The following is a 20,048-nucleotide window of genomic DNA, read 5'->3' as shown; positions in this document are numbered from 1 at the left end:
GATAACACTTTTTATTTCTGTCATTTATGATACGATTTACATAATTTATTGTTTTATGTGTGAGATATACAGGGTGTTCAGAACAAAGACGGCAGTTCTTTGACAAGTACTCCATAGTTCGCTGTAGGAGATCTTATCAACAAATATTCTGGACCCACTGCCAACATCTGAAATTACAGTAAAATATCATATAGAATTAACATAAGAACAAATCTGATTAAAACTACATAACTGGAGAATGGATGATATGTCACTTAAATGCAATTGTTTTCAGGGGTGGGAGAGACATGTATATTGAAGATGCATTTGTCCTCTAGTAGGTCAATTTATGCCTACTGAATAAATTCTGTATTCATGCCTACTATGTTATGTTGTGCTGAAGCAAAGCAAGAATTTCATTGTCCTGTCTGGGACACATGACAATAAACTCTCTTGATTGAACTTAAATGTAGAAGAGCTTACAATACCATGCCTGCCTTACGACAAGAACAAAACCAAAAATGTACAGCAGTGTAAAAATTGATACCCTTATTATTGTTTAAGAAGGAACTGCAGATGCTGGAAAACCGAAGGTAGACAAAAATGCTGGAGAAATTCTTATGGAGCTGGAGTATTTTTGTCTACCTTTATTATTGTGCTAAGTCTAGATCTATAAAAGAAGACTTTCTAATAACTTGCTCATGTACCAAAAAATGTCTTATATAATATAATACATTGTCAGGATCATAAGAATAGAATTATATATGTTAGTCATCATACATTGGGAAGGAAATTAAGGCTTTAATGTGTGCTCCTCGTGGCATGTCATTGTTCCCTATAACTCTATTTATCATGTATTTTAAACACCATTGATCCGTACACATTGTGTATATTTAATAGCATTTATCCTGTATTTTTAACACTATTTCAAACCTGCTTAAACACAAGCCGATTCGGGATCTCTGCTGTTTGGAGGTCCTGAATCGACCGCCTCCTACCGGAGACCGGGGCTTTATGATGTTATAGGTCGCGGGCCGGTTGTCGGACCTTTTCTCTGGTGAGGAAAAATGCATGCTGCCCCCGCGACTAGAAGCTCCACACATTGGCTTCAGAGTGTTATAGTCCGCAGGGCCAGAGATCAGAGCAATTATTCTGGTGCCCCCGGCTCCGCGATCTGAGCTATAGGAAGAGATCGGCTTCAAGACAGAAAGTTCTCATTTTTTTCTTACCTTTCGTCTTTAGCGGGGAACCTGAAGAAACACTGCTATAAAGTGCTTGACATTGGTAACATTGGCGATTCTAGCACTATAGCAGAACGGCTCGCTATGCTGGTAGATGTGGGTGCCATGACAGAAGCCCATTAAAAAAAACCCCTAATATCTATGATTCCCAAAATGGCGCGCAACAAATTACCCATGAGTCCATGACCGTACTACAGCTTTTTTCGTCGAGTGGTTTATCTTGCTCTTCTATAATCTTTGCTATGTACAGCCTCCCAAACCCCCCCCCCCCCCCCCCCCGCCCTCCACCCGCGGAGATGATCTGCGGTTCCGCGTTCGCGAATTGGCCGCTTCTTAATTGAGACCGCGGCTTCACTTTACCGCGAGTACCTAGGCCTCGTGGTCGGAGCACTTTTTCCCGGTAAGTTATCGCAGGCAGCTCCGAGATTAGCTGTTAAAGACTTATTACTCTACAACAAGCTGGCATTAGTGACAATGTTTAATTGACTGTGTTATGGAAACATATAGTTTAGGCCCTCAACTTCATGAATGAATGATTGAATGAATGAATAAGTGAATGAATTTATTCACATTATAAAAGGCTGCAATTGAATTGATTAAAGTCCATAGATAGATTTTCATAAATTCAGACTTTAGATCTTACCTTTCTGTTACAGTTGATTCCTGGCTGTCTTCTTTGTATTCCAGCACCTCAGCAGCGATTTTGCTTTCAAGGCTTTCTTCCACCTCTATCCACTTAGCAGCAAATTCTTCAGCCTTTTTAATGCTTTTCTCACTAAATTCAATTACCCTGCTGCAAGTTTCCATGACATGTATTCCACAGATCAACAAATCGGAATCTCCAGTAAAACAGGCATCTGTTGAGGCACCCTCAGCCATTTTGTGTGCTAGCCTGAAGCAAAGCGCGTGATTGGCCAACTGGCAGACAACTCAATGTTAAACGTGCTTTGATTGGCAATTACCCGAAATGTTTCCGGTTTTTCTCTAATTTAATAAAAATGTGCAAGTCTTGTTCATGACGAGTTTCAGGGGTGATTTGTATAATTTTTTTACACAATATGTGAAAATGTCATGTAGTTTGGTGACTTGGGTCACGAAACAGTAGAATAAAGCTCCTCGGCCCACAGCCTAATTGGTTTAAGGTCAGAGGGGAATGATTTAGAAGGAATCATAAGTATCCTTACTGCGTGGTTCATACTCATATTTTATGTCTTTTAATTTATTGTTGAATTTCGTATGTAATTTATGCGCCTCATGTTAGCCGTATGTTCTGTTATTCTGCCTGTTTTATGATGTCTTGCTTATTTTTTTTCTGTACAGCACTTTGGTCAAATTTGGTTGTTTTTTAAAGTGCTTAACAAATAAAGTTGGATTGGATTGGATTGGATCCGAAACGTAGCAATTAATTAGTAGTGCCATAACTTAAACATCATACGATTAAGGCATAAGCCGTGCAGTAATAAACTGAAATATGACACTAATTAACGATTGTATCCGTTATTTTTGCGTTTTAAAGTCAGACCATCTTCTCATGACGTCTTAACACGCACAATCCAAGTGTCTCTGACCATCTGTGGGAAGCTGTGCTATTGGAGCATCTACAACGTCGTCATCACTATTCTTTAATCTTATTGGTTGAAATGTGGCTAGTATACAGCTTTCTGATTGGCTTACTCTGCAGCGTTCAGGTATGTTTCCATGTGTTTTAGTAAATGAATTGTCCAGTTACTCCACAAACACTTTACTGTTGGCAGTTGGCCGATTTGAATTTTAAAGCCTACAAATTAAACTGTCAAATTCAGAAATTTTAATTGCATTAAATGGACTTAAAATACTTTAAATTACGTTAATTGGGACAGTTTTAATCTGAACATTTGATTCGACTTTTAGATTTTTTCTGCTATTCTGCGAGCTAAAATTAGAATCATATTTTTGTACGATTCTGAATGTAATGGCGGTTTCTATGCCTTCTCAAGGTACATCTTCGATAACCATTACTTCTCGAGAATGTGATGGAGCTATAGTTTACGCACTCACCAAACTCTTGTGATAGCAAAGACAAATTCTCCAGACGTTGCTTCTTGATTAATTGGTCTTTACTAAAATAATACATAACAAAGAAATAACTCATAACTTTCCATTCTCAATAGCTGTTCCATTCATGGCATATAAATCATATAAGAGTGTCTTCTTATAAGAGTGTGGCGTCCCGTGTCTCGTGTGATCATGAGATTGTGGTAAAATCTGTTAGTCTTCACATCCTTCGAGCAAGCTAAAACTCAAATCTATGAGTGCGCTAGTCTCGTCCAAAGCAGACACAACCCTCTATGTATCAAATCCCACCTACAAAAGTACAGACAGATAAAAATATTAGACATGGCTATAATATACTGACTTAAGCTTAATGGCTCCTACACTGAATATATTGCACACTCCAGAATCTTCTTAATTTATTTCTGCATTTCTTTCTGTCACAAAATCTTGAAGTGTAACACCATGGTTCGATTGTTTCGTTATTTCTCATTTGAATAATTTCATTCAAACATATGGCTTGGTTGGTAAGGTAATTGGCTGCAGATAATTATTTATTTGCAATCACATTCTCTTCAGCTGTTGATGTTGCTGTCTCCGCACTAAAGTCACAAATAATGTATGGAGAGAAGGCAGGTACAGGATACTGAGTTGGATGATCAGCCATGATTATATTGAATGGCAGTGCAGGCTCGAAGGGCCGAATGGCCTACTCCTGCCCCTATTTTCTATGTTTCTATCTATGTTTCTAATGTAGAACCTTCTCTGTGAATATTGGAAATCCATGTGATGATAATGTTATTTAATTTACGTCAAATTGAATTTATTGTCAAGGTACAGGTCCAGATAAAATATTGTTTGCAGTAGGATGGTAGGCACATAGAACCAGATAAACATTCACAAATAACTACATACAATACATAAAGTGCACATGAAAAATAAGCAAGATAGTAACAATACAAATGTCTGCGAAGTAAAAGCAAGCAATTGCAAAATCATAAGCAATTCTTAAATATAAAATTTACCAAGGAAAGAAGCAGAGTGGTGGTAGAAGATTGCTGTTCGGTCTAGAGGCTTGTGACGATGTATTTAAAAGTATGTATGACATCCAACAGAACATGATTTATTATGCTCTAGCCTCAAGACACTTATACAACATGAAATAAAAGCAACTGAAGTCAATGTCTGATGTGAGTCTCTTTCCTCTGGAATTATGTAAGGTGCTAATAACAGTTTTGAACATCCGTTTATTGAATCATTTAAACAGGAGAGTTCTCACACAGTCAAAAGTGCATTCACCACCAAACCAACATTACCAAAGACATCACTGTAAATTTATTCAACTGCTTTTATTTTGGAAATTGCTGAAGATACCGGCTGTAGATGCTGTTTAATACACAAAAGGACGCAGTGTGCTGGAGTAACTGAGGAGATCAGACAGCTTCTCTGGAGAACATGGATAGGTGATGTTTCAAGTGGAAACCATTCTACAGACTCTGAAGAAGGTTCCGACCCGAAACATTACCTCTGCATATTCTCCAGAGATGCTGCCTGAAATACTGCGTTACTCCAGCATTTGTACCCTAACATTTTAAAGTTAGTTGATTGGGAATAGATCCAATGAAGGTTGAAACTGAAATGTGATTGCAAACATGTTCTTTCAATTTGAGAGTAGAAAAGCAGTTTTGAGGAGGGACTGGAGTATACACCAGTCTGAGAGAGCATGGATTTACTAAGGGAAAATTATGCTTGACTAATCTTCTGGAAGTTTTTGAGGATGTAACTCAGAAAATGGACAAGGGAGAGTAGTCTACCTGGACTTTCAGAAAGCCTTTGATTAGGTCCCACATAGATTAGTGGGCAAAATTAGAGCACATGGCATTGGGGGTAGGGTACTGACATAGATAGAAAATTAGTTGGCAGAAAAGAACGTGTACGGATTAACGGGTCTCTTTCAGAATGGCACGCAGTGACTATTGGGCTACCGCAAGGCTCGGTGCTGGGACAGCAGCTACTTACAATATACATTGATTTAGATGAAGCGATTAAAAGTAACATTGGCAAATTTACAGATGACACAAAGCTGGGTGGCAGTGTGAACTGTGAGGAGGATGCTATGATGATGCAGGGTGACTTGGGCAGGTTGGGTAAGTAGGCAGATGCAGTTTAATGTGGATAAATGTGAGGTTATCCACTTTGTTTGCATGAACAGGAAGGCAGATTATTATCTGAATGGTGTCAAGTTAGGTAAAGGGGAAGTACAATGAGATCTGGGTGTCCTTGTACATCAGTCACTGAAAGTAAGCATGCGGGTGCAGCAGGCAGTGAAGAAAGCTAATGGGATGTTGGCCTTTATAACAAGAGGGGTTGAGTAAAGGAGCAGAGGCCCTTCTGCAGTTGTGCAGGGTCCTGGTGAGACCATTCCTGGAGTATTGTGTGCAGTTTTGGTCACCAAATTTGAGAAAGGACATTCATGCTATTGAGGGAGTGCAGCGTAGGTTTACGAGGTTAATTCCCGTGATGGCGGGACTGTCATATGTTGAAAGAATGGAGCGACTGGGCTTGTACACACTGGAATTTAGGAAGAGAGGGTTTCTTCCTTAAACATATAAGATTAAGGTATTGGACACGCCAGAGGCAGGATATACATTCCCAATGTCGATAACCAGAGCCCACAATTTAAGAATAAGGGGTATGCTATTTAGGACTGTGAGGAGTTGGATGATCAGCCATGATCATATTGAATGGCGGTGCAGGCTCGAAGGTCCAAATGGCCTACTCCTGCACCTATTTTTCATGTTTCTATGTTATCCTTGCAACGGAGACAAGAATAGTTTCTGATTTATCAATTATAGCAAATACTTGGCAGAAGCCTGGTGGAGGCACAAGGGGATTGAGGTTTATTTATATGAACACCAAGAGGTGGGAGCGGTTTAGCGACTGCAAACCGGGAGTGTGGGTGAGGTTTGTACGTACATACACAAGCCCCCGACATCCAGCTGCAATGCCAAAGCCTTACATGGGATCAGGGGGGAAATACGTTGATCGTGGAAATCTGGGAGCAACTTATACACTGGAATCTAATCATTGAGGTGAAGGAGTTTATGGGGCTAACTGAGACGAGGAAAAAGCTTTTGCCCCAGAGACGTGTAAATCTGTGGAATTCTCTGTCACAGAAGGCAGTGGAGGCCAATTCACTGGATGTTTAAGAGTTAGATTTAGTTCTTAGGGCTAACAGAATCAAGGGATATGGGGAGAGAGCAGGAACAGGGTACTGATTCTGTATGACCAGCCATGATCATATTGAATGGCTGTGCTGGCACAAAGGGCCGGATGATCTACTTCTGCACCTATTTTCTATGAGCAAAACCCTTTTCTCCCAGAGTAGTGAATCTGTGGGATTCTCTGCCACAGAGGAGAGTGGAGGCCAATTGACTGGATGTTTTCAAGAGTTAGATATAGCTCTTAGGGCAAACAGAATCAAGGGGTATGGGGGATAAAGCAGTAACGGGGTACTGATGTTGGAAGATCAGCCATGGTCATATTGAATAGTGGTGCTGGCTCGAAGGTCCCAATGGTCTACTCCTGCACCTATGTTTCTAAACAGGTTGATTCTAAAGCTCTTCAACAATTTGTAAGACCACAAATCAAGAGTGCTGGAATACTTTTCCACTCATCTGAAACCATTCAGGGAAAGATGCTCTGAATGGTTTGAGGGTATCCTTCCTTGAATGGTCTGAAGTAGGTTCCCAGCCAGAACTCTCACTTATCCATGTTCTCCAGAGGCTGCAAGACCTCCAGAGTGTCAGCAACACGTTTTGTTTTTTTTCCCCATAGGATACCATTGATTGGCACCTCGTGCCACACTGCTCCACTTACAGCAACTCTAGAAGATTTCTTCAGCAGCTACTCCCTAAACGGAAGCACAAAGGCAGCAAGTACAATAGATGTGGCAAAGACTGAATGAACAATTGTTATAAATGGGTCAAAGTTCAAATCTCCTGCTATTTCCCAATCAACACTTTAAATGACTTTCCACAGAAAAGTTGGCAGTTTTTCATCCAAAGTTGTGAATCTGTGCAATGTTCTGCCTCATAAGGCAGTGGAGGCCGATTATCTGGATGACTTAGCTCTTAAAAGACAGCGGAGTCAAGGGATATGGGCAGACGGCGTGAACGAGGTACTGATCAGCCATGATCACATTGAATGGGGGTACTGGCTCGAACAGCCGCATGGCATACTCCTGCACCTATTGTCTATTGTACCGTAATTACTTTTTATTTGATTGTTGATTATTTAATTTCTAATCCCCCTCTATGCAGTATCCCAAATTAAACATACAATCGTTTTGGCCTTTTGATTAAATATTTGTTGTGTCTGAAAAGAGTCATCGGTAATAAATGGTCTACCTTCACTCAGGTGCTCTCTTGCTGCTCCGAACCAGCTGGGTTTTCTTTCACGGAGTCCGATGTCTCAGCCAAAGGTTTTCGTGCTTTCGGCGGTCTGGTCTGCTTCTTTGGCTTTGCCCGTTGGCGCTTTCCCTTCGCGCCTTTCCTGGCTGCTTTTCTTCCCGGGGCACTATTCAGTTTTCTACCGTCTTTCGCCATTTTCCCGCGCGCGCCGTCCTTCATCGTCCGCCGATACGTCCATTTCTTTTTGGGTTTCTTGGCGGGGGCGGGTCTCTTGGTCGCACGTTTGCCCCTCGGTTGTTTGCTGACCGCGGCGCCAGATACAAGCTCTTTTCTCGCCACCTGTTGTACCTCGTCTTTCTGCTCCTTGTTAACTTTGAAGGAGCCGGAGGCTCCCGTGCCCGATACATTCACTAACGAGCCATTGTTCACCAGGGTCCTGACCGCATGGTTGATTCGAGAGTTGTTCTTTGCCACATCGTAGCCGTTGCCCGACAGCATCTTCTTTACACTGACCAGCGAGAGCCCGCGACGCTCCTTCGTTGCCGCCACCGCCTGTAAGATTAACTTGGACACGGAGGCTCTTTTAGGCATCTTCGGGGGCTTGTTTTTCCCCTGAATACGTTTGGCGCGTACAATGTCAGTCATGGTTGTATTTGAAACCTTTTCCCCCTTTGATCTCAGTGCGTCTGACTCGCTTCGCGGGAGTGAAATGTTTCCAGCTGCTGCCGCCACTTAACTGGGTTTGCCGGACGCTGCAGAGTCAAGGCAGCTCAACGATCTCGGCCTCCTCTCATTAAATATATAAATATAAACAACGTCTGATGCAGTCTGTTCCCAAATCCCGCGTCACGTTGGAGTAAAACACATACTTTTACAAATAACAAATGTTGGAGATTAACAAAACTTCGTTTTGCTGAAAATACGTATATCAATTATTTCAGAATCTGAATACATCCATTACGTAACGCGTCTTTCACAACATGTCAGATTATTCTATAAATAATATGATTTCTGATGAAGTTTTACCTCAGTAATGGAATCTTAATTTTTACTCTTATTTTTGTTTTTTTTCACTCGCCGGGCGGGGAATCGATCAAATCAATAATTGGGGAGATTAAACACACACGACAAAGAAAAAAGATAATTCATTTTTTGAATAATAAATAATAAATTCAATAATACAATGAGTCTATAGATTAAATATTTGTCTGTGCAGCCGCCGGGCTATACACGCGCATCCAATCAAACATAAAACAGGGATTTTATCAGAAAATATTTGTACCACTTCTTAGTACTAACATAGCCTAATACGTTATGCTAATTAGGAATGGGTAAGATCTCTATTTTCATTGGCTGACACTTGGATTCGTTTTACACTGCAATGGAAAGTCAATGGGAAACAAAAAGAAAGATTAATTGACCAATGAAATGGCTCCTTTTTCTGCCTATTGGGAAGATATAAAATGAGCTTCGACAGTGGTTTTCAAATTCAATAACGTTTCTGAGGAGTGAAATACAGATGTCTGAATGTGGTAAAACTGACAGCCGGAGCTAACACCCGTTCCTCTCGCCGGTTGGTCGAATCCATCAATTCTTACGGATGTGTCACAATGCTAAGCGATTGGCGCTGGCGCTCCGGTTTATTTTGTGGCAGTGCTCAACAAAGATACTCTAGGATCTTTGGTGCTCAAGTACCTGACAACTGTGATCTTGAAATTGCCGGGCAGCGCGGCCCGCGACAAAAAAGACCAGGATCATCCCTCGCTCCCTGCCGCTCACCATCCGCAACGACGAGGAGCTCAACAAGCTGTTTAGTGGGATCTCCACCCCTCAGGGTGGAGTTTTATCCAACATCCAGGCTTTGCTGCCGCCCAAGAAAACCAGCCACCCCAACAAAGTGTACATGTAATGACAGCAACAAACTTTGCTTGACCTAAACGGTTCTTTTAAGAGCCACCGAATATATTATTAAATAAATAGCCGCTGTTATAATGTTTTATTGTGTTTACGTTTTTAATTAAGTTTACTTTATAGAGACCCTACATGAAAACGGACGTCTTTGACATTTGGGAAAAAACGGAGGATCCGGTGGGTTTACCCGATCACAGAATGAACGTGCAAATTCCGCACACAGAACAGCCGACGTCAGGATCGAACTTGAGTCTAGCTCTCTGAGGCAGCCGCTCCACCGATAATTTGAAAAACTGCTTACCAACTGCAGAGATGCTTACAATATTTAAAACCCCGAAAATAATTTGCTTCGGACATCAGAAGATGCAACTGTTCTTTGGTGGGCAGGAGGTGGAGTGTGAAGAGGGCCGTGTAAATGGATACTGTCACAAATAAGATGAAATGTATTTCCGCCTGCTCTGCCATAGCGGAGGCTCCGTGGCTCATGCTGTATTTTAAATCCCCTTCAGTTCCAAACTCCTAAATTATATAAATCTAACCGTGTTCTTGAATATATTCACTGATTAGGAATCTATAATAAAGAAGATTTCTGATTGGATGAAGAAATGCCTGCTCTGATATGCGTGACTAACCTGGCAAGTTTTATTATTCTCGACACAGTAAACAATGGCAACGACTGGATATCTGGAATTAAAATAATGCTTATAATAGCTAGGACACGCATTATTTGAAGAGTAAACCGGTTTACGTCACAGTTATGTAGGAAGGAACTGCAGATACTGGTTTAAACCGAAGATAGACACAATAAGGTGGAGTGACTCATGGAGTGCCTCATACGTCACTTTGAAGGACAGTTCTGTAGTAGCCATTCAACTTCTATCTTCTATATAGTGTGTTTTGGCGGTTGGCAAACAACTTTTTTGGTGAGCCATTTAACTTAACTCAGTAGGTTATATTTATAACCAGTTACCTTTACATTTTATCTGCCTGTAATTATGTGGGTGGGATTTATTACGTAGTCGGAGGCGTGTTGGTGGCTGGGATTATCACGCAGACCCGCGAGTTGTTAGTTTAGTTCAGAGGAGGCATGGGGAAGGCACAGCTTTCGACCATGCACGAGTTTGACTACGAGTAAGATCAAAATGTACTTAAACAATAAGAAGTTTGGATGAATATCTCACTGCTTTTACTACGACAATAAATAAATTATTAATCAAGAGACTGTTTGGGAGATTTATCTTTCGACGGCATTGAATGTCTTACGGAGAGCTCGTGGATTCGTAAAGAAACTATCTCTTTAATCATAGTGGCTAGAGGAAAATTCCTTGAACGATATAATAGTCTGCCACTACATCTAGTCCAAAGCTACCTTACAGACAGGAGGTAGAAGATTGGTCCCATAGAAGAGGGGGCAGAAGATTGGGCTGGATCGCTGGAGAGAGATTACTGCCAGATGAATTAGTTCCAGAAGAGGAATTGAAGACTGGATCCTTTTCAAAGGAACTGAATACAATACAGTACAATCAGTTTTATTCGTCACATTGCACATAAAGTGCAAGTGAAATGAATTTGTCAGCAGCGGTACAATGAGAAAGAACAAACAGTACACGATAAAAAATTAACACAAACATCCACCACAGCAATCATCACTGTGGTGGAAGGCACAAACATTGGCCAGTCCTCCTCCATTTCCCCCCGTGGTCGAGACCTCAACCTTCCGCCGTTGCTGCGGGTGTCCAGATGGTAAAAGGACAAGGTAAAAGTCAAGGTAAGTCCAGAACCGGCTCCTCCCCACCGGAGACCGCGGCTTCAGGCTGGTGTAGGCCGCAGGCCGGCGGTCGTAGATTTAAAGTTCGCGGCGCAGCCAGAAGCACCGCAGACTGCAGGGCCGGCGATCTGGAGCTCCTCTCCAGTGATCCTGGCGAGGGACCCCGCTCCTGATGGTAAGTCGCCACGGCGCCCGCGGTAGAAGTTGGCTGCGGGCCGGCATTCAGAGCTTCTTCTTCCCCCCCGGGTCCCAAACGTGACATCGCGGGCTGTAGCGCCGTGCCAGCTGGAGCTCTGCAGACCGCGGCTTCAGGTTGCCGGCTGCCGTGGGCCAGCGAAACGGAGCGCTCCCCTCCGGCGAGCCCCAACGAGGGCTCGCCCGCTCCACGCCGAGAGTCCACGCTGCGCCCGCCGCTGAAACCCCGGGCGCGTCTCCGCGAAAGGCCGCCCGATCCTTGCTGTTAGGCCACGGGGGAGGTGATCTGGAAAAAGGTCACCTCCCCCGTGGCCTAACAGCAAGAATAAAATAGATCTCAGCCAGAGATTGGCTTATAGATTTAGAATCTACCTGACCGTTAGGTTAATGGGCAGACACGCGACTTATTTGAAGATTGAAAACTTCACCAAGAAATCGTGAGTGAAATTTTGACGAACGTCCTGTTTTTTAAAATTACAGGCTCTGATAAAAGAGTTTGGAAAAAGTATTAGAAGCAAGTTCTGCTAAGTTTTGGAAAGCAGCCAATGGTGACTGAAGATCAAGGCCTTGTTTTGTTTTGAAATTGAGATGACACATTCTTTCTGAACTGAAGTCACTTCTATACTTCGAAAATATTTGGATGTTTTCTGAAAGTTCAGTTTGATTTGGTTTCTTATCTGATGTTTACTGAACACTCAGCATCAATGTTTATCAATAGTGACTGAAGCAAACTGAAGAGGTATCAGAGGTGTACTAATTCCATTTTACAATAGAGGAGCACTGTGCACGTCCCTCCTTATTAGAGGTCGGCAGCCTTAACCCAGGTTATAATAGGTAAGTGAGGGCACATAACCACTATCCCACTCACCGTAAGCTGTTCGGTAGCAAGGAAGGCCAGGTAACATGCAAACAACTGTTGTTCAAAGGGCGAATATCATACGGCAGGATCAGGCCATGTCTTTGTTCAGAAGCCGAGAGGCGCCCGACATCCGTCATGCTTTTCCCACAGACTCCACTCCGCTTCATGAGCGGTCGCTGGAACCTGCAATTCAAAAGGGATATTCTCCCACCATAACGTAAGCACGAGCATCTGTTCCACAACCCTCTTTGCAATCTCAAAGGATGCCTGCTGGTCAGCGCCCCATTCAAAGGTGGCCTTTTTCCGGGTCATGTGGTAGAGCAGGTGAAGCAGCATAGTAAGCTGGGGGATGTGCTTTCGCCAATACCCTAAAAGGCCAATGACCCGCTGGGCATCCTGTTTGGTCCGGGGAACCTCAGCGGTGAGAATCTTGTTTCGAGACTTTTCTGGGATGTCACTGTGGCCGGCGTGCCACTGAATACCCAAAAAGATAATACTTTGGGGTGGGCCTTGGACCTTAGCCAAGAATATCTGCTGGGGACCCTAACCACACCCCTAGTCTATGTGAACCGGGGAGGTCCATCCCGGGGGCTCTCGTCTTGGGCCGAGTTTTCTTAATTCTGCCAATGATTCCCCTTTTTCTCACAATGTATTTTCCAAAGGGTATAGAGGGTGCTAGTGGGAACGCCGTCTGTCTGTTGTTTATCCACTCCAGCTTGGAGGAGGGCCAGAAACAGTTTGTTTCTTGACAGATGCCCCTTAGCCCCACCCCCCTGGCCTGGGATTGGATGCATCAATTCTCCTCATTGTTGCCTCAAACAGGCGTGGTCAGTCAAATGGTTCAACCCCTCGAGTGCATTGAGGGCAGTCTCTATAGATGCCCAAACCCCCGGTCCCAGGAGCGGGAGTACTACCCTCCTGATGCGAGGCGACGCAGTCTTAACCAAATAAGAAAGGAGAGAAGCAGTCAAGTTTCAGTCTTCAGTACTCTCATAATTCCAGTCGTCATCATACAAGGCCATAATCAGTGCCCATTGTCTTAGTGCCATTGCCCCCTCCTCGGCTGTGGACCATGGGGGTGGGGTAAGGTTGGGACCAAAGATCATAGAAGACTAAGATGGACCACTTTTGCAAAATCCAATGGACTGATGTGTAGTACGCAACGGAGCGGAACCTCCGTCATTTTGGGAAACCCGACCCGACTTCCGTTATGCCTCTCGCAGTGCAATCAGTGTTGCGGGGGAACATTATCTGTGTGTGACATAGCTCATCTACCAAATTCATCATTTTGTTCATTTTCTTTATAAATGTTTCCCTACCTGCTTAATCTGTCTGTTTCTGCCCAGTTCCCTCCCTTCCATCCTCCTCACCCCATCTTTCTTGCAGTTTTGCTCTAACATACAATATGCACTGATATACCTTAATACACTGTATATCTCTCTATCTCTATCGAGATCTCAATAGAGATAGAGATCTCTATAGCGATAGAGAGAGAGAGAGGGATATCTATCTATCTATCTATCTATCTATCTATCTATCTATCTATCTATCTATCTATCTATCTATCTATCTATCTATCTATCTATCTATCTATCTATCTATCTCTACATCCATCTGAAAAAGTTCACTTAAAAAGATAGACAAAGTACAAATTCTTAAGACCATACAAAGCTTTAATTTAACGTATGACGGGTGTAGACCTAGAGACCCAGAGGCACCAGTTTTACGTCTGAATCTCCAGCAGCACACACACAGAAATACCAGAAAATGAGAGTTTATATATGTACAGATATAAAACCAATTGCATGATGTAATGTACAAAAACCATCATCCACCTCCAAATATGGAGTTGTTTTTCAAGAGAGCTGTGAACTATTCAACTTAGGTTAAAAAAAACCCTTGTCACGATGGGAGTTGTCCAAATCCCATCATGCATTACAATTGGCCTTTTACAACAGGAAAGCTTAAATATGACAACAATCAATTAATAACTAACTCTTTCATATACATATATATATATATATGCTTGAAATGGTAGGAAAATAGATTTGAATTTGGTGGCCTTGCAACTTGTTTGAAATGGAATTTCAAGGAATAGCCATGAGTCAACTGCCAGCACATCAGGCTTGAGGGACTAAGCTGCCACCCCAATACCAGTGCTCCAAAAAATGTTGAGAATCTATCTCCTGTCAATCACGCCATCAAGGCCAATCCTTTTCCGGTGGGAGGGGTTATAAAATCCGGAAGTGTGGGTGTGGCTCAGTCTCTGCATGATGGGGGAGGGAGAGGTCACGACTGTCTGAGCTGTGAATCAACTGAACACACTGAATGTCTACTGAACTGTGAGTTTGGTGTTTTGTATGGTTTTATGGTGGTTTCAACCTGCATGAAATGGTATGAAGCTGCATTTGAATTTGGTGGAATTGCACCCTGCTTGAAATGGAATGAAACTGCACTTGAATTTTGTGGCCTTGCACCCTGCTTGAAGTGGAATGAAACTGCACTTGAATTTGGTGGCCTTGCATCCTGCTTGAAGTGGTATGAAACTGCACTGAATTTGGTGGCCTTGCACCTTGCTGAAAATGGTATGAAACTGCACTTGAATTTGGTGGCCTTGCAACCTGCTTTAAGGGGTATGGAACTGCACTTTAATTTGGTGGCCTTGCACCCTGCTTGAAGTGGTTGGAAACTGCACTTGAATTCGGTGGCCTTGCACCCTGCTTGAAGTGGTATGAGACTGCACTTGAATTTGGTGGCCTTGCACCCTGCTTGAAACGGTAGGAAAATTGATTTGAATTTGGTGGCTTTGCGCCATACTTGAAATGGAATTTCAAGGAATAGCCATGAGTCAACTGCCAGCCCACCAGTCGTGAGTGAGTTGCCAGAACATTAGGCTTGAGGGACTGAGCTGCCACCCCAAGAACCCATACCAGTGCTCCAGAAAGCCTCTCCCCAATGGCCACCAATATTGGAATTGGTGGAGAGGTGGAATATTGCGTTTGGGAACCAGCCCTCCCGTGTGAACATGGGACCCAACGGGTCCCACTGAGTCTAGTATATATATATTTTCTCCTCATTTTCAGAATTTAAATGTATTCACACAAACTGATCCCCCGCAACGTTGATTACGCTGCGAGTCGGGTCGGGTCGGGTCGGATCCGGTTACGGAAATGGATGAAAAAAAGGCCCACGTTCCGTTGTGTAATACACGTAAGCCCCATTGCATTTAGCAGGAGTGGTCTATCATGCACCATTGTAGGATCTTTGGATTAAATTATATACAAAACATCTCTCTTTGTCCTGTGCAGCGCCACCAGGAGGAGCAACGGGTCCTCCCACACCACACAGTTCAACAAACATCACACTCCCCATTTCCTGTTTGCTCGTCTCTATTCCTGAATGAGTCGACTTGGGGTAGTACCACGATTGCAATGTGTTGATCGATGAAGGACAACAGGCAGATCGGCGGGGAGTTCATCTGGCGGAACTTCGTCAAAGTCAAGCACTCCAGTATCCACACGATTCAGCACCGGGGTATCCGACTGCTTGGTTTTGGTCAGGTTCTACGCAGTCTTCGCTGGAGGAACGCGGCTTCTTAATTGGTCATCATGCGTTTGCATTGTCTGTCTTGTTGGTGGACGGTGCGCATTTTGGTTTCAGTGTGAGCCATGATCCTTCTAGCGCATCATTTGCTTTCCTTGGCCATATCATTGCGGTAATATACGTAGTCACCAATTTCGAATTTGGACTTGTTCGACTTCGTTGGCTGAGTGCACGCCGTATAAGAGTTACGGGTCGGGTTTAAAACTGATAGGGGTTCACGACCAAGAGTTATCTATTATCTCACTGGACGCAGAAAAAGCGTTTGATCAAGTAGAATGGGATTATATGATTAAAGTATTGCAAAAATTCCAATTGGGAGAAAACTTTATCGCATGGATAAAACTATTATATAACAAACCTACGGCTAGAATATTAACTAATAATATTTTATCCTCGAAATTTGAACTATCAAGGGGCAATAGACAAGGATGCTCATTATCACCGCTGTTATTTGCTTTGGTAATTGAACCCCTTGCTGAAAAAATAAGAACACATCCGGATATTTATGGTTATAATACAAAATACTCAAAGAAAAAAATATCCATATATGCCGATGATGTACTACTGTACATCACAAAACCACAAATTAGTATACCAAACATATTAAATTTAATTGAGGACTTTGGATCCTTTTCGGGATATAGAATAAATTGGAACAAAAGTGAAATTATGTCGATAAAACCAAAAGACTCAACACATCTTCGGAAATTTCCCTTTAAAATAGCTACAGAAAAATTCAAATATTTGGGAATTGAAATTACTAGAAATTACCAGGATATGTTTAAAGCCAATTATAATCCCTTACTCAAGAAATTGAATAATTTGATTAAATTCTGGAAAACACTTCCGATGTCCTTAATAGGCAGAATAAATGCTATTAAAATGGTTTTCTTACCACAAATTATACCTATTTCAATCAATACCTATATATCTCCCAAAAAAGTTTTTCAAAAAATTGGACTCAGACATTACAAATTTTATATGGGATTATAAATCCCATAGAATACAAATAGCACACCTTAATAAACGAAAAGAGCTGGGGGGTCTAGCGCTCCCTAATTTTATGTATTATAATTGGGCAGTAAATATTAAAAATATGATTCACCTGCTGGACAATTCTGCACAGCAGGCGGACTGGATGGTAATGGAAAAAGGGGACTGCTCCCCGAGTAATATAGGAGCGACCATCCTCTCACCAATAAATTTGAATAATAAAAATTATAATAAAAATCCAATTATACATAACACAATAAGAACATGGAAACAAATAAAACAGAATTTAAAATTAAGAAACCTATCTCTTTTAATACCAATAGTCAATAATCCATCGTTTAAACCATCAATCATAGACAAATCATTTATACAATGGGAAAGAATGGGAATTAAAACGCTCGAAGATCTGTATGAATTGGGGAATTTACTATCATTTCAACAACTACAACTGAAATATAATTTGAAAAATAACCAATATTTTAAATATCTTTCAAATTTGTGATTATCTGAAAAAACACACAAAAGACTATCATAATATGCCTTCCGACTTATTGGATGAAGCAATGAAGACCAAGGCGGAATCAGCTAATTTAATATCGTACCTATATAATATCATTTTAAACATAGAAATACCCACAACAGATGGAATTAGAAAAGATTGGGAACAAGAATTAGCTATAAAAATCTCAAAAGAGACCTGGGATAATCATTTACTACAGGTGCATAAATGTTCGATCAACGTACGACATACGCTCATCCAATTTAAAACATTACATAGATTATATTATTCAAAAACTAAATTAAATAAAATCTTCCCTAATGTTTCACCAATCTGTGATAAATGCCTGTGTCAAGAAGCTACCATAGCGCACTCTTTTGTTTTTTGTACAAAAATCCAAAAATTCTGGTATGAAATATTTGATATTTTTTCAAAATTGATCAAAATAAAACTGGTACCAAAACCAGAATGGATTATCTTCGGAATATCGGAAGGTAACCCTGAATTAAACGTGTTTCAGAAGAATTTATTTAATTACGGGCTAATAATGGGAAAAAAGCTTATACTTAAATTCTGGAAAAATGCGCCGACACCAACAATAAAAATGTGGATATCAAATATGTTTGAAACATTACATCTGGAAGAGATGAGATTCCTCCTAGCAGGTAAAGCAGACCAATTCCAAAAGACGTGGTCTATGTTTCTGGACCTATTACAAGTATGAGGTGCAATAGTAATTAAAAAAAAAACAAATATATAAATAAGTGGTATCAGGACCTGGTAACGGGAGGTAAAACAACAAAAACAGACTTGGTTGGTAGTCCCCTTTCTGCGGAGTTTAATGTTATAATAGAGCGATTGTTTCTATTTTCTCTTTCTTTCTTTTCTAGGGTCTATTTTCTCACTTTACTTCCTTCTCTAACTTCTTTCCTAAGGGGCTTTCTTTTCCCAACACTCTTGCACTTCACGACTCTCTTGCACTTTCTTTACTTTCCTTACTTCTACCTTTTTCTTAAAGCTCAAAAAAAATGAAGCGGTACAAAAAATGTATTAAGATATATGTGTTGTGTAGGATTGTAATTTACCGTACTTCTAATAAAAATAAAAAAAAAAATAAAAAAAAATTAAAAAAAAAAAAAACTGATAGGGAAGAGCACACTTGATGTCCAAGTATCATCTCTGCTGGAGTTCAACCGGTAGCGCAGTTTGCACAATTGCAATGTATGTCTTGTGCAACATTTTCAGAATTAGCGATCGCAGTTCCGTTGGAATGATCACTTGACCATAGCAGAGCAGAATGCCATCCTTTGAGGAGATTTCCGTTTGCGCATTCTGGAGTGAGCAGATTTCCTTGTCCAGCTCAGGACTGTTCGGCCGCCCCTGAGTGACAAAATGTCGTACCTTCGACAAAATGTGGTCTGTGCTCGTATAGTTGGCAACCGTCCTTGCAGAGATGGGGAAATCGGCGATGATCCGCATGTTTAGCACGTTCACGTCCATCTTAATTTCCATAATTGCCTCCTTTTTATCGAATGTCAGGTCGGGTCCAATCGGTAGATGAGACAGTGCATCCACATTGGCATGCTCAGCAGACTGTCAGTAAAAGTTATGGTAATCATATCCCATCATAATCATGTCCCAACGTTATAGACGCTGCAACGTCATGACAGGCAAACTTTTCTCAGGACTGAAAATAGTCAGCAGGGGCTTGTGGTCGGTGATAAGCAGGAAATGTCGCCCACTCAAATATTGGTGGAACTTCCGGACACAAAACACGATCGCCACTGCTTCTTTCTCCACTTGGCTGTAGTTTTACTTGGCAGTTGTCAGCATTTTGGATGCAAATGCAATTGGTTCTTCCTTGCCATTCGGCGTCGTTTGTAAGATCACAGCTGCATCGGCGGCCAGCGAGATTGGCTTTGATGGGTCATAGTGGACCAAATGTGTCTTCTGGGCAAGCATCTCCTTCAACCTGGTGAATGCTGACTCTTTGGACCAGTGCCATTCGACGTCCTGTTTTCGCAGGTGGTTCAATGGTACGCACAAAGTCGAATGCCGGTATGAACTTGCCATAGTAGTTAACCTTGCCCATGAAGCTTTCAAGCTGCTTCACATTTTTGGGCATCGGCAATTTAACAATGGCGTCCACTCTTTCTTCCGATGGCTTCAGACCACTTGCCGAGATCACATGTCCAAGATATGTGACCTGTTGTCGGAAAAATGCGCACTTGTCTATGCGCAACTTCATGCCGTAGTTGTTCTGTGCCGTGAGGACCTGTTTTAGGTTCTTCAGGTGTTCTTCCTTGTCCAGCCGGTGACAATTATGTCATCCAGGTAGGCAGCTACGTACGGAATCCCGGCAACCAGATTGTCGACCAGTTTCTGGAAGATGGCGGGCGCCGGTCCAAACGACAATCGGTTGTATCTGAACAGTCCCTTGTGCGTGTTGATCATGAGCATGTTTTTTGTCTCGTCATCTAGTTCCACTTGGAGATGCACATCGGACATGTCCAATTTCGAGAAGTACTGTCCTTCTTGCAGCTTGACGAACAGCTCA

The 20,048-nt window shown here is 42.0% G+C and overlaps 1 protein-coding gene and 1 pseudogene across 2 annotated transcripts; one reads left to right on the top strand and one right to left on the bottom strand.

The window, feature by feature from the left end:
- Window positions 1-20,048, top strand: part of LOC129715338 (uncharacterized) — a 126,095-nt pseudogene that overhangs the window by 56,274 nt on the left and 49,773 nt on the right.
- Window positions 2,364-8,405, bottom strand: LOC129715340 (histone H1.1-like). Of its 2 annotated transcripts, XM_055665214.1 has the most exons (3): window positions 7,661-8,405; window positions 7,131-7,164; window positions 2,364-3,563 (listed from the first exon to the last, which is right to left on the bottom strand). In XM_055665214.1, the coding sequence occupies exon 1, from the start codon at window positions 8,306-8,308 to the stop codon at window positions 7,667-7,669; it is 642 nt and encodes a 213-aa protein (XP_055521189.1). In that variant the 5' UTR covers window positions 8,309-8,405; the 3' UTR covers window positions 2,364-3,563; window positions 7,131-7,164; window positions 7,661-7,666. The 2 variants fall into 2 exon arrangements, with proteins under 2 accessions (XP_055521189.1, XP_055521188.1); XM_055665213.1 differs by lacking the exon at window positions 7,131-7,164 and having other exon boundaries at window positions 2,378-3,563; window positions 7,661-8,402.

The sequence above is a fragment of the Leucoraja erinacea genome, unplaced genomic scaffold (genome assembly GCF_028641065.1).
Source record: "Leucoraja erinacea ecotype New England unplaced genomic scaffold, Leri_hhj_1 Leri_112S, whole genome shotgun sequence".
In the NCBI taxonomy this organism is placed as follows: domain Eukaryota; kingdom Metazoa; phylum Chordata; class Chondrichthyes; order Rajiformes; family Rajidae; genus Leucoraja; species Leucoraja erinaceus.
This window is presented reverse-complemented; position numbering and strand designations above follow the sequence as displayed.

Coding starts and splice junctions, on each gene's coding strand:
- LOC129715340 (XM_055665214.1), bottom strand. CDS start 8,308: ATGACTGACATTGTACGCGCCAAACGTATTCAGGGGAAAAACAAGCCC.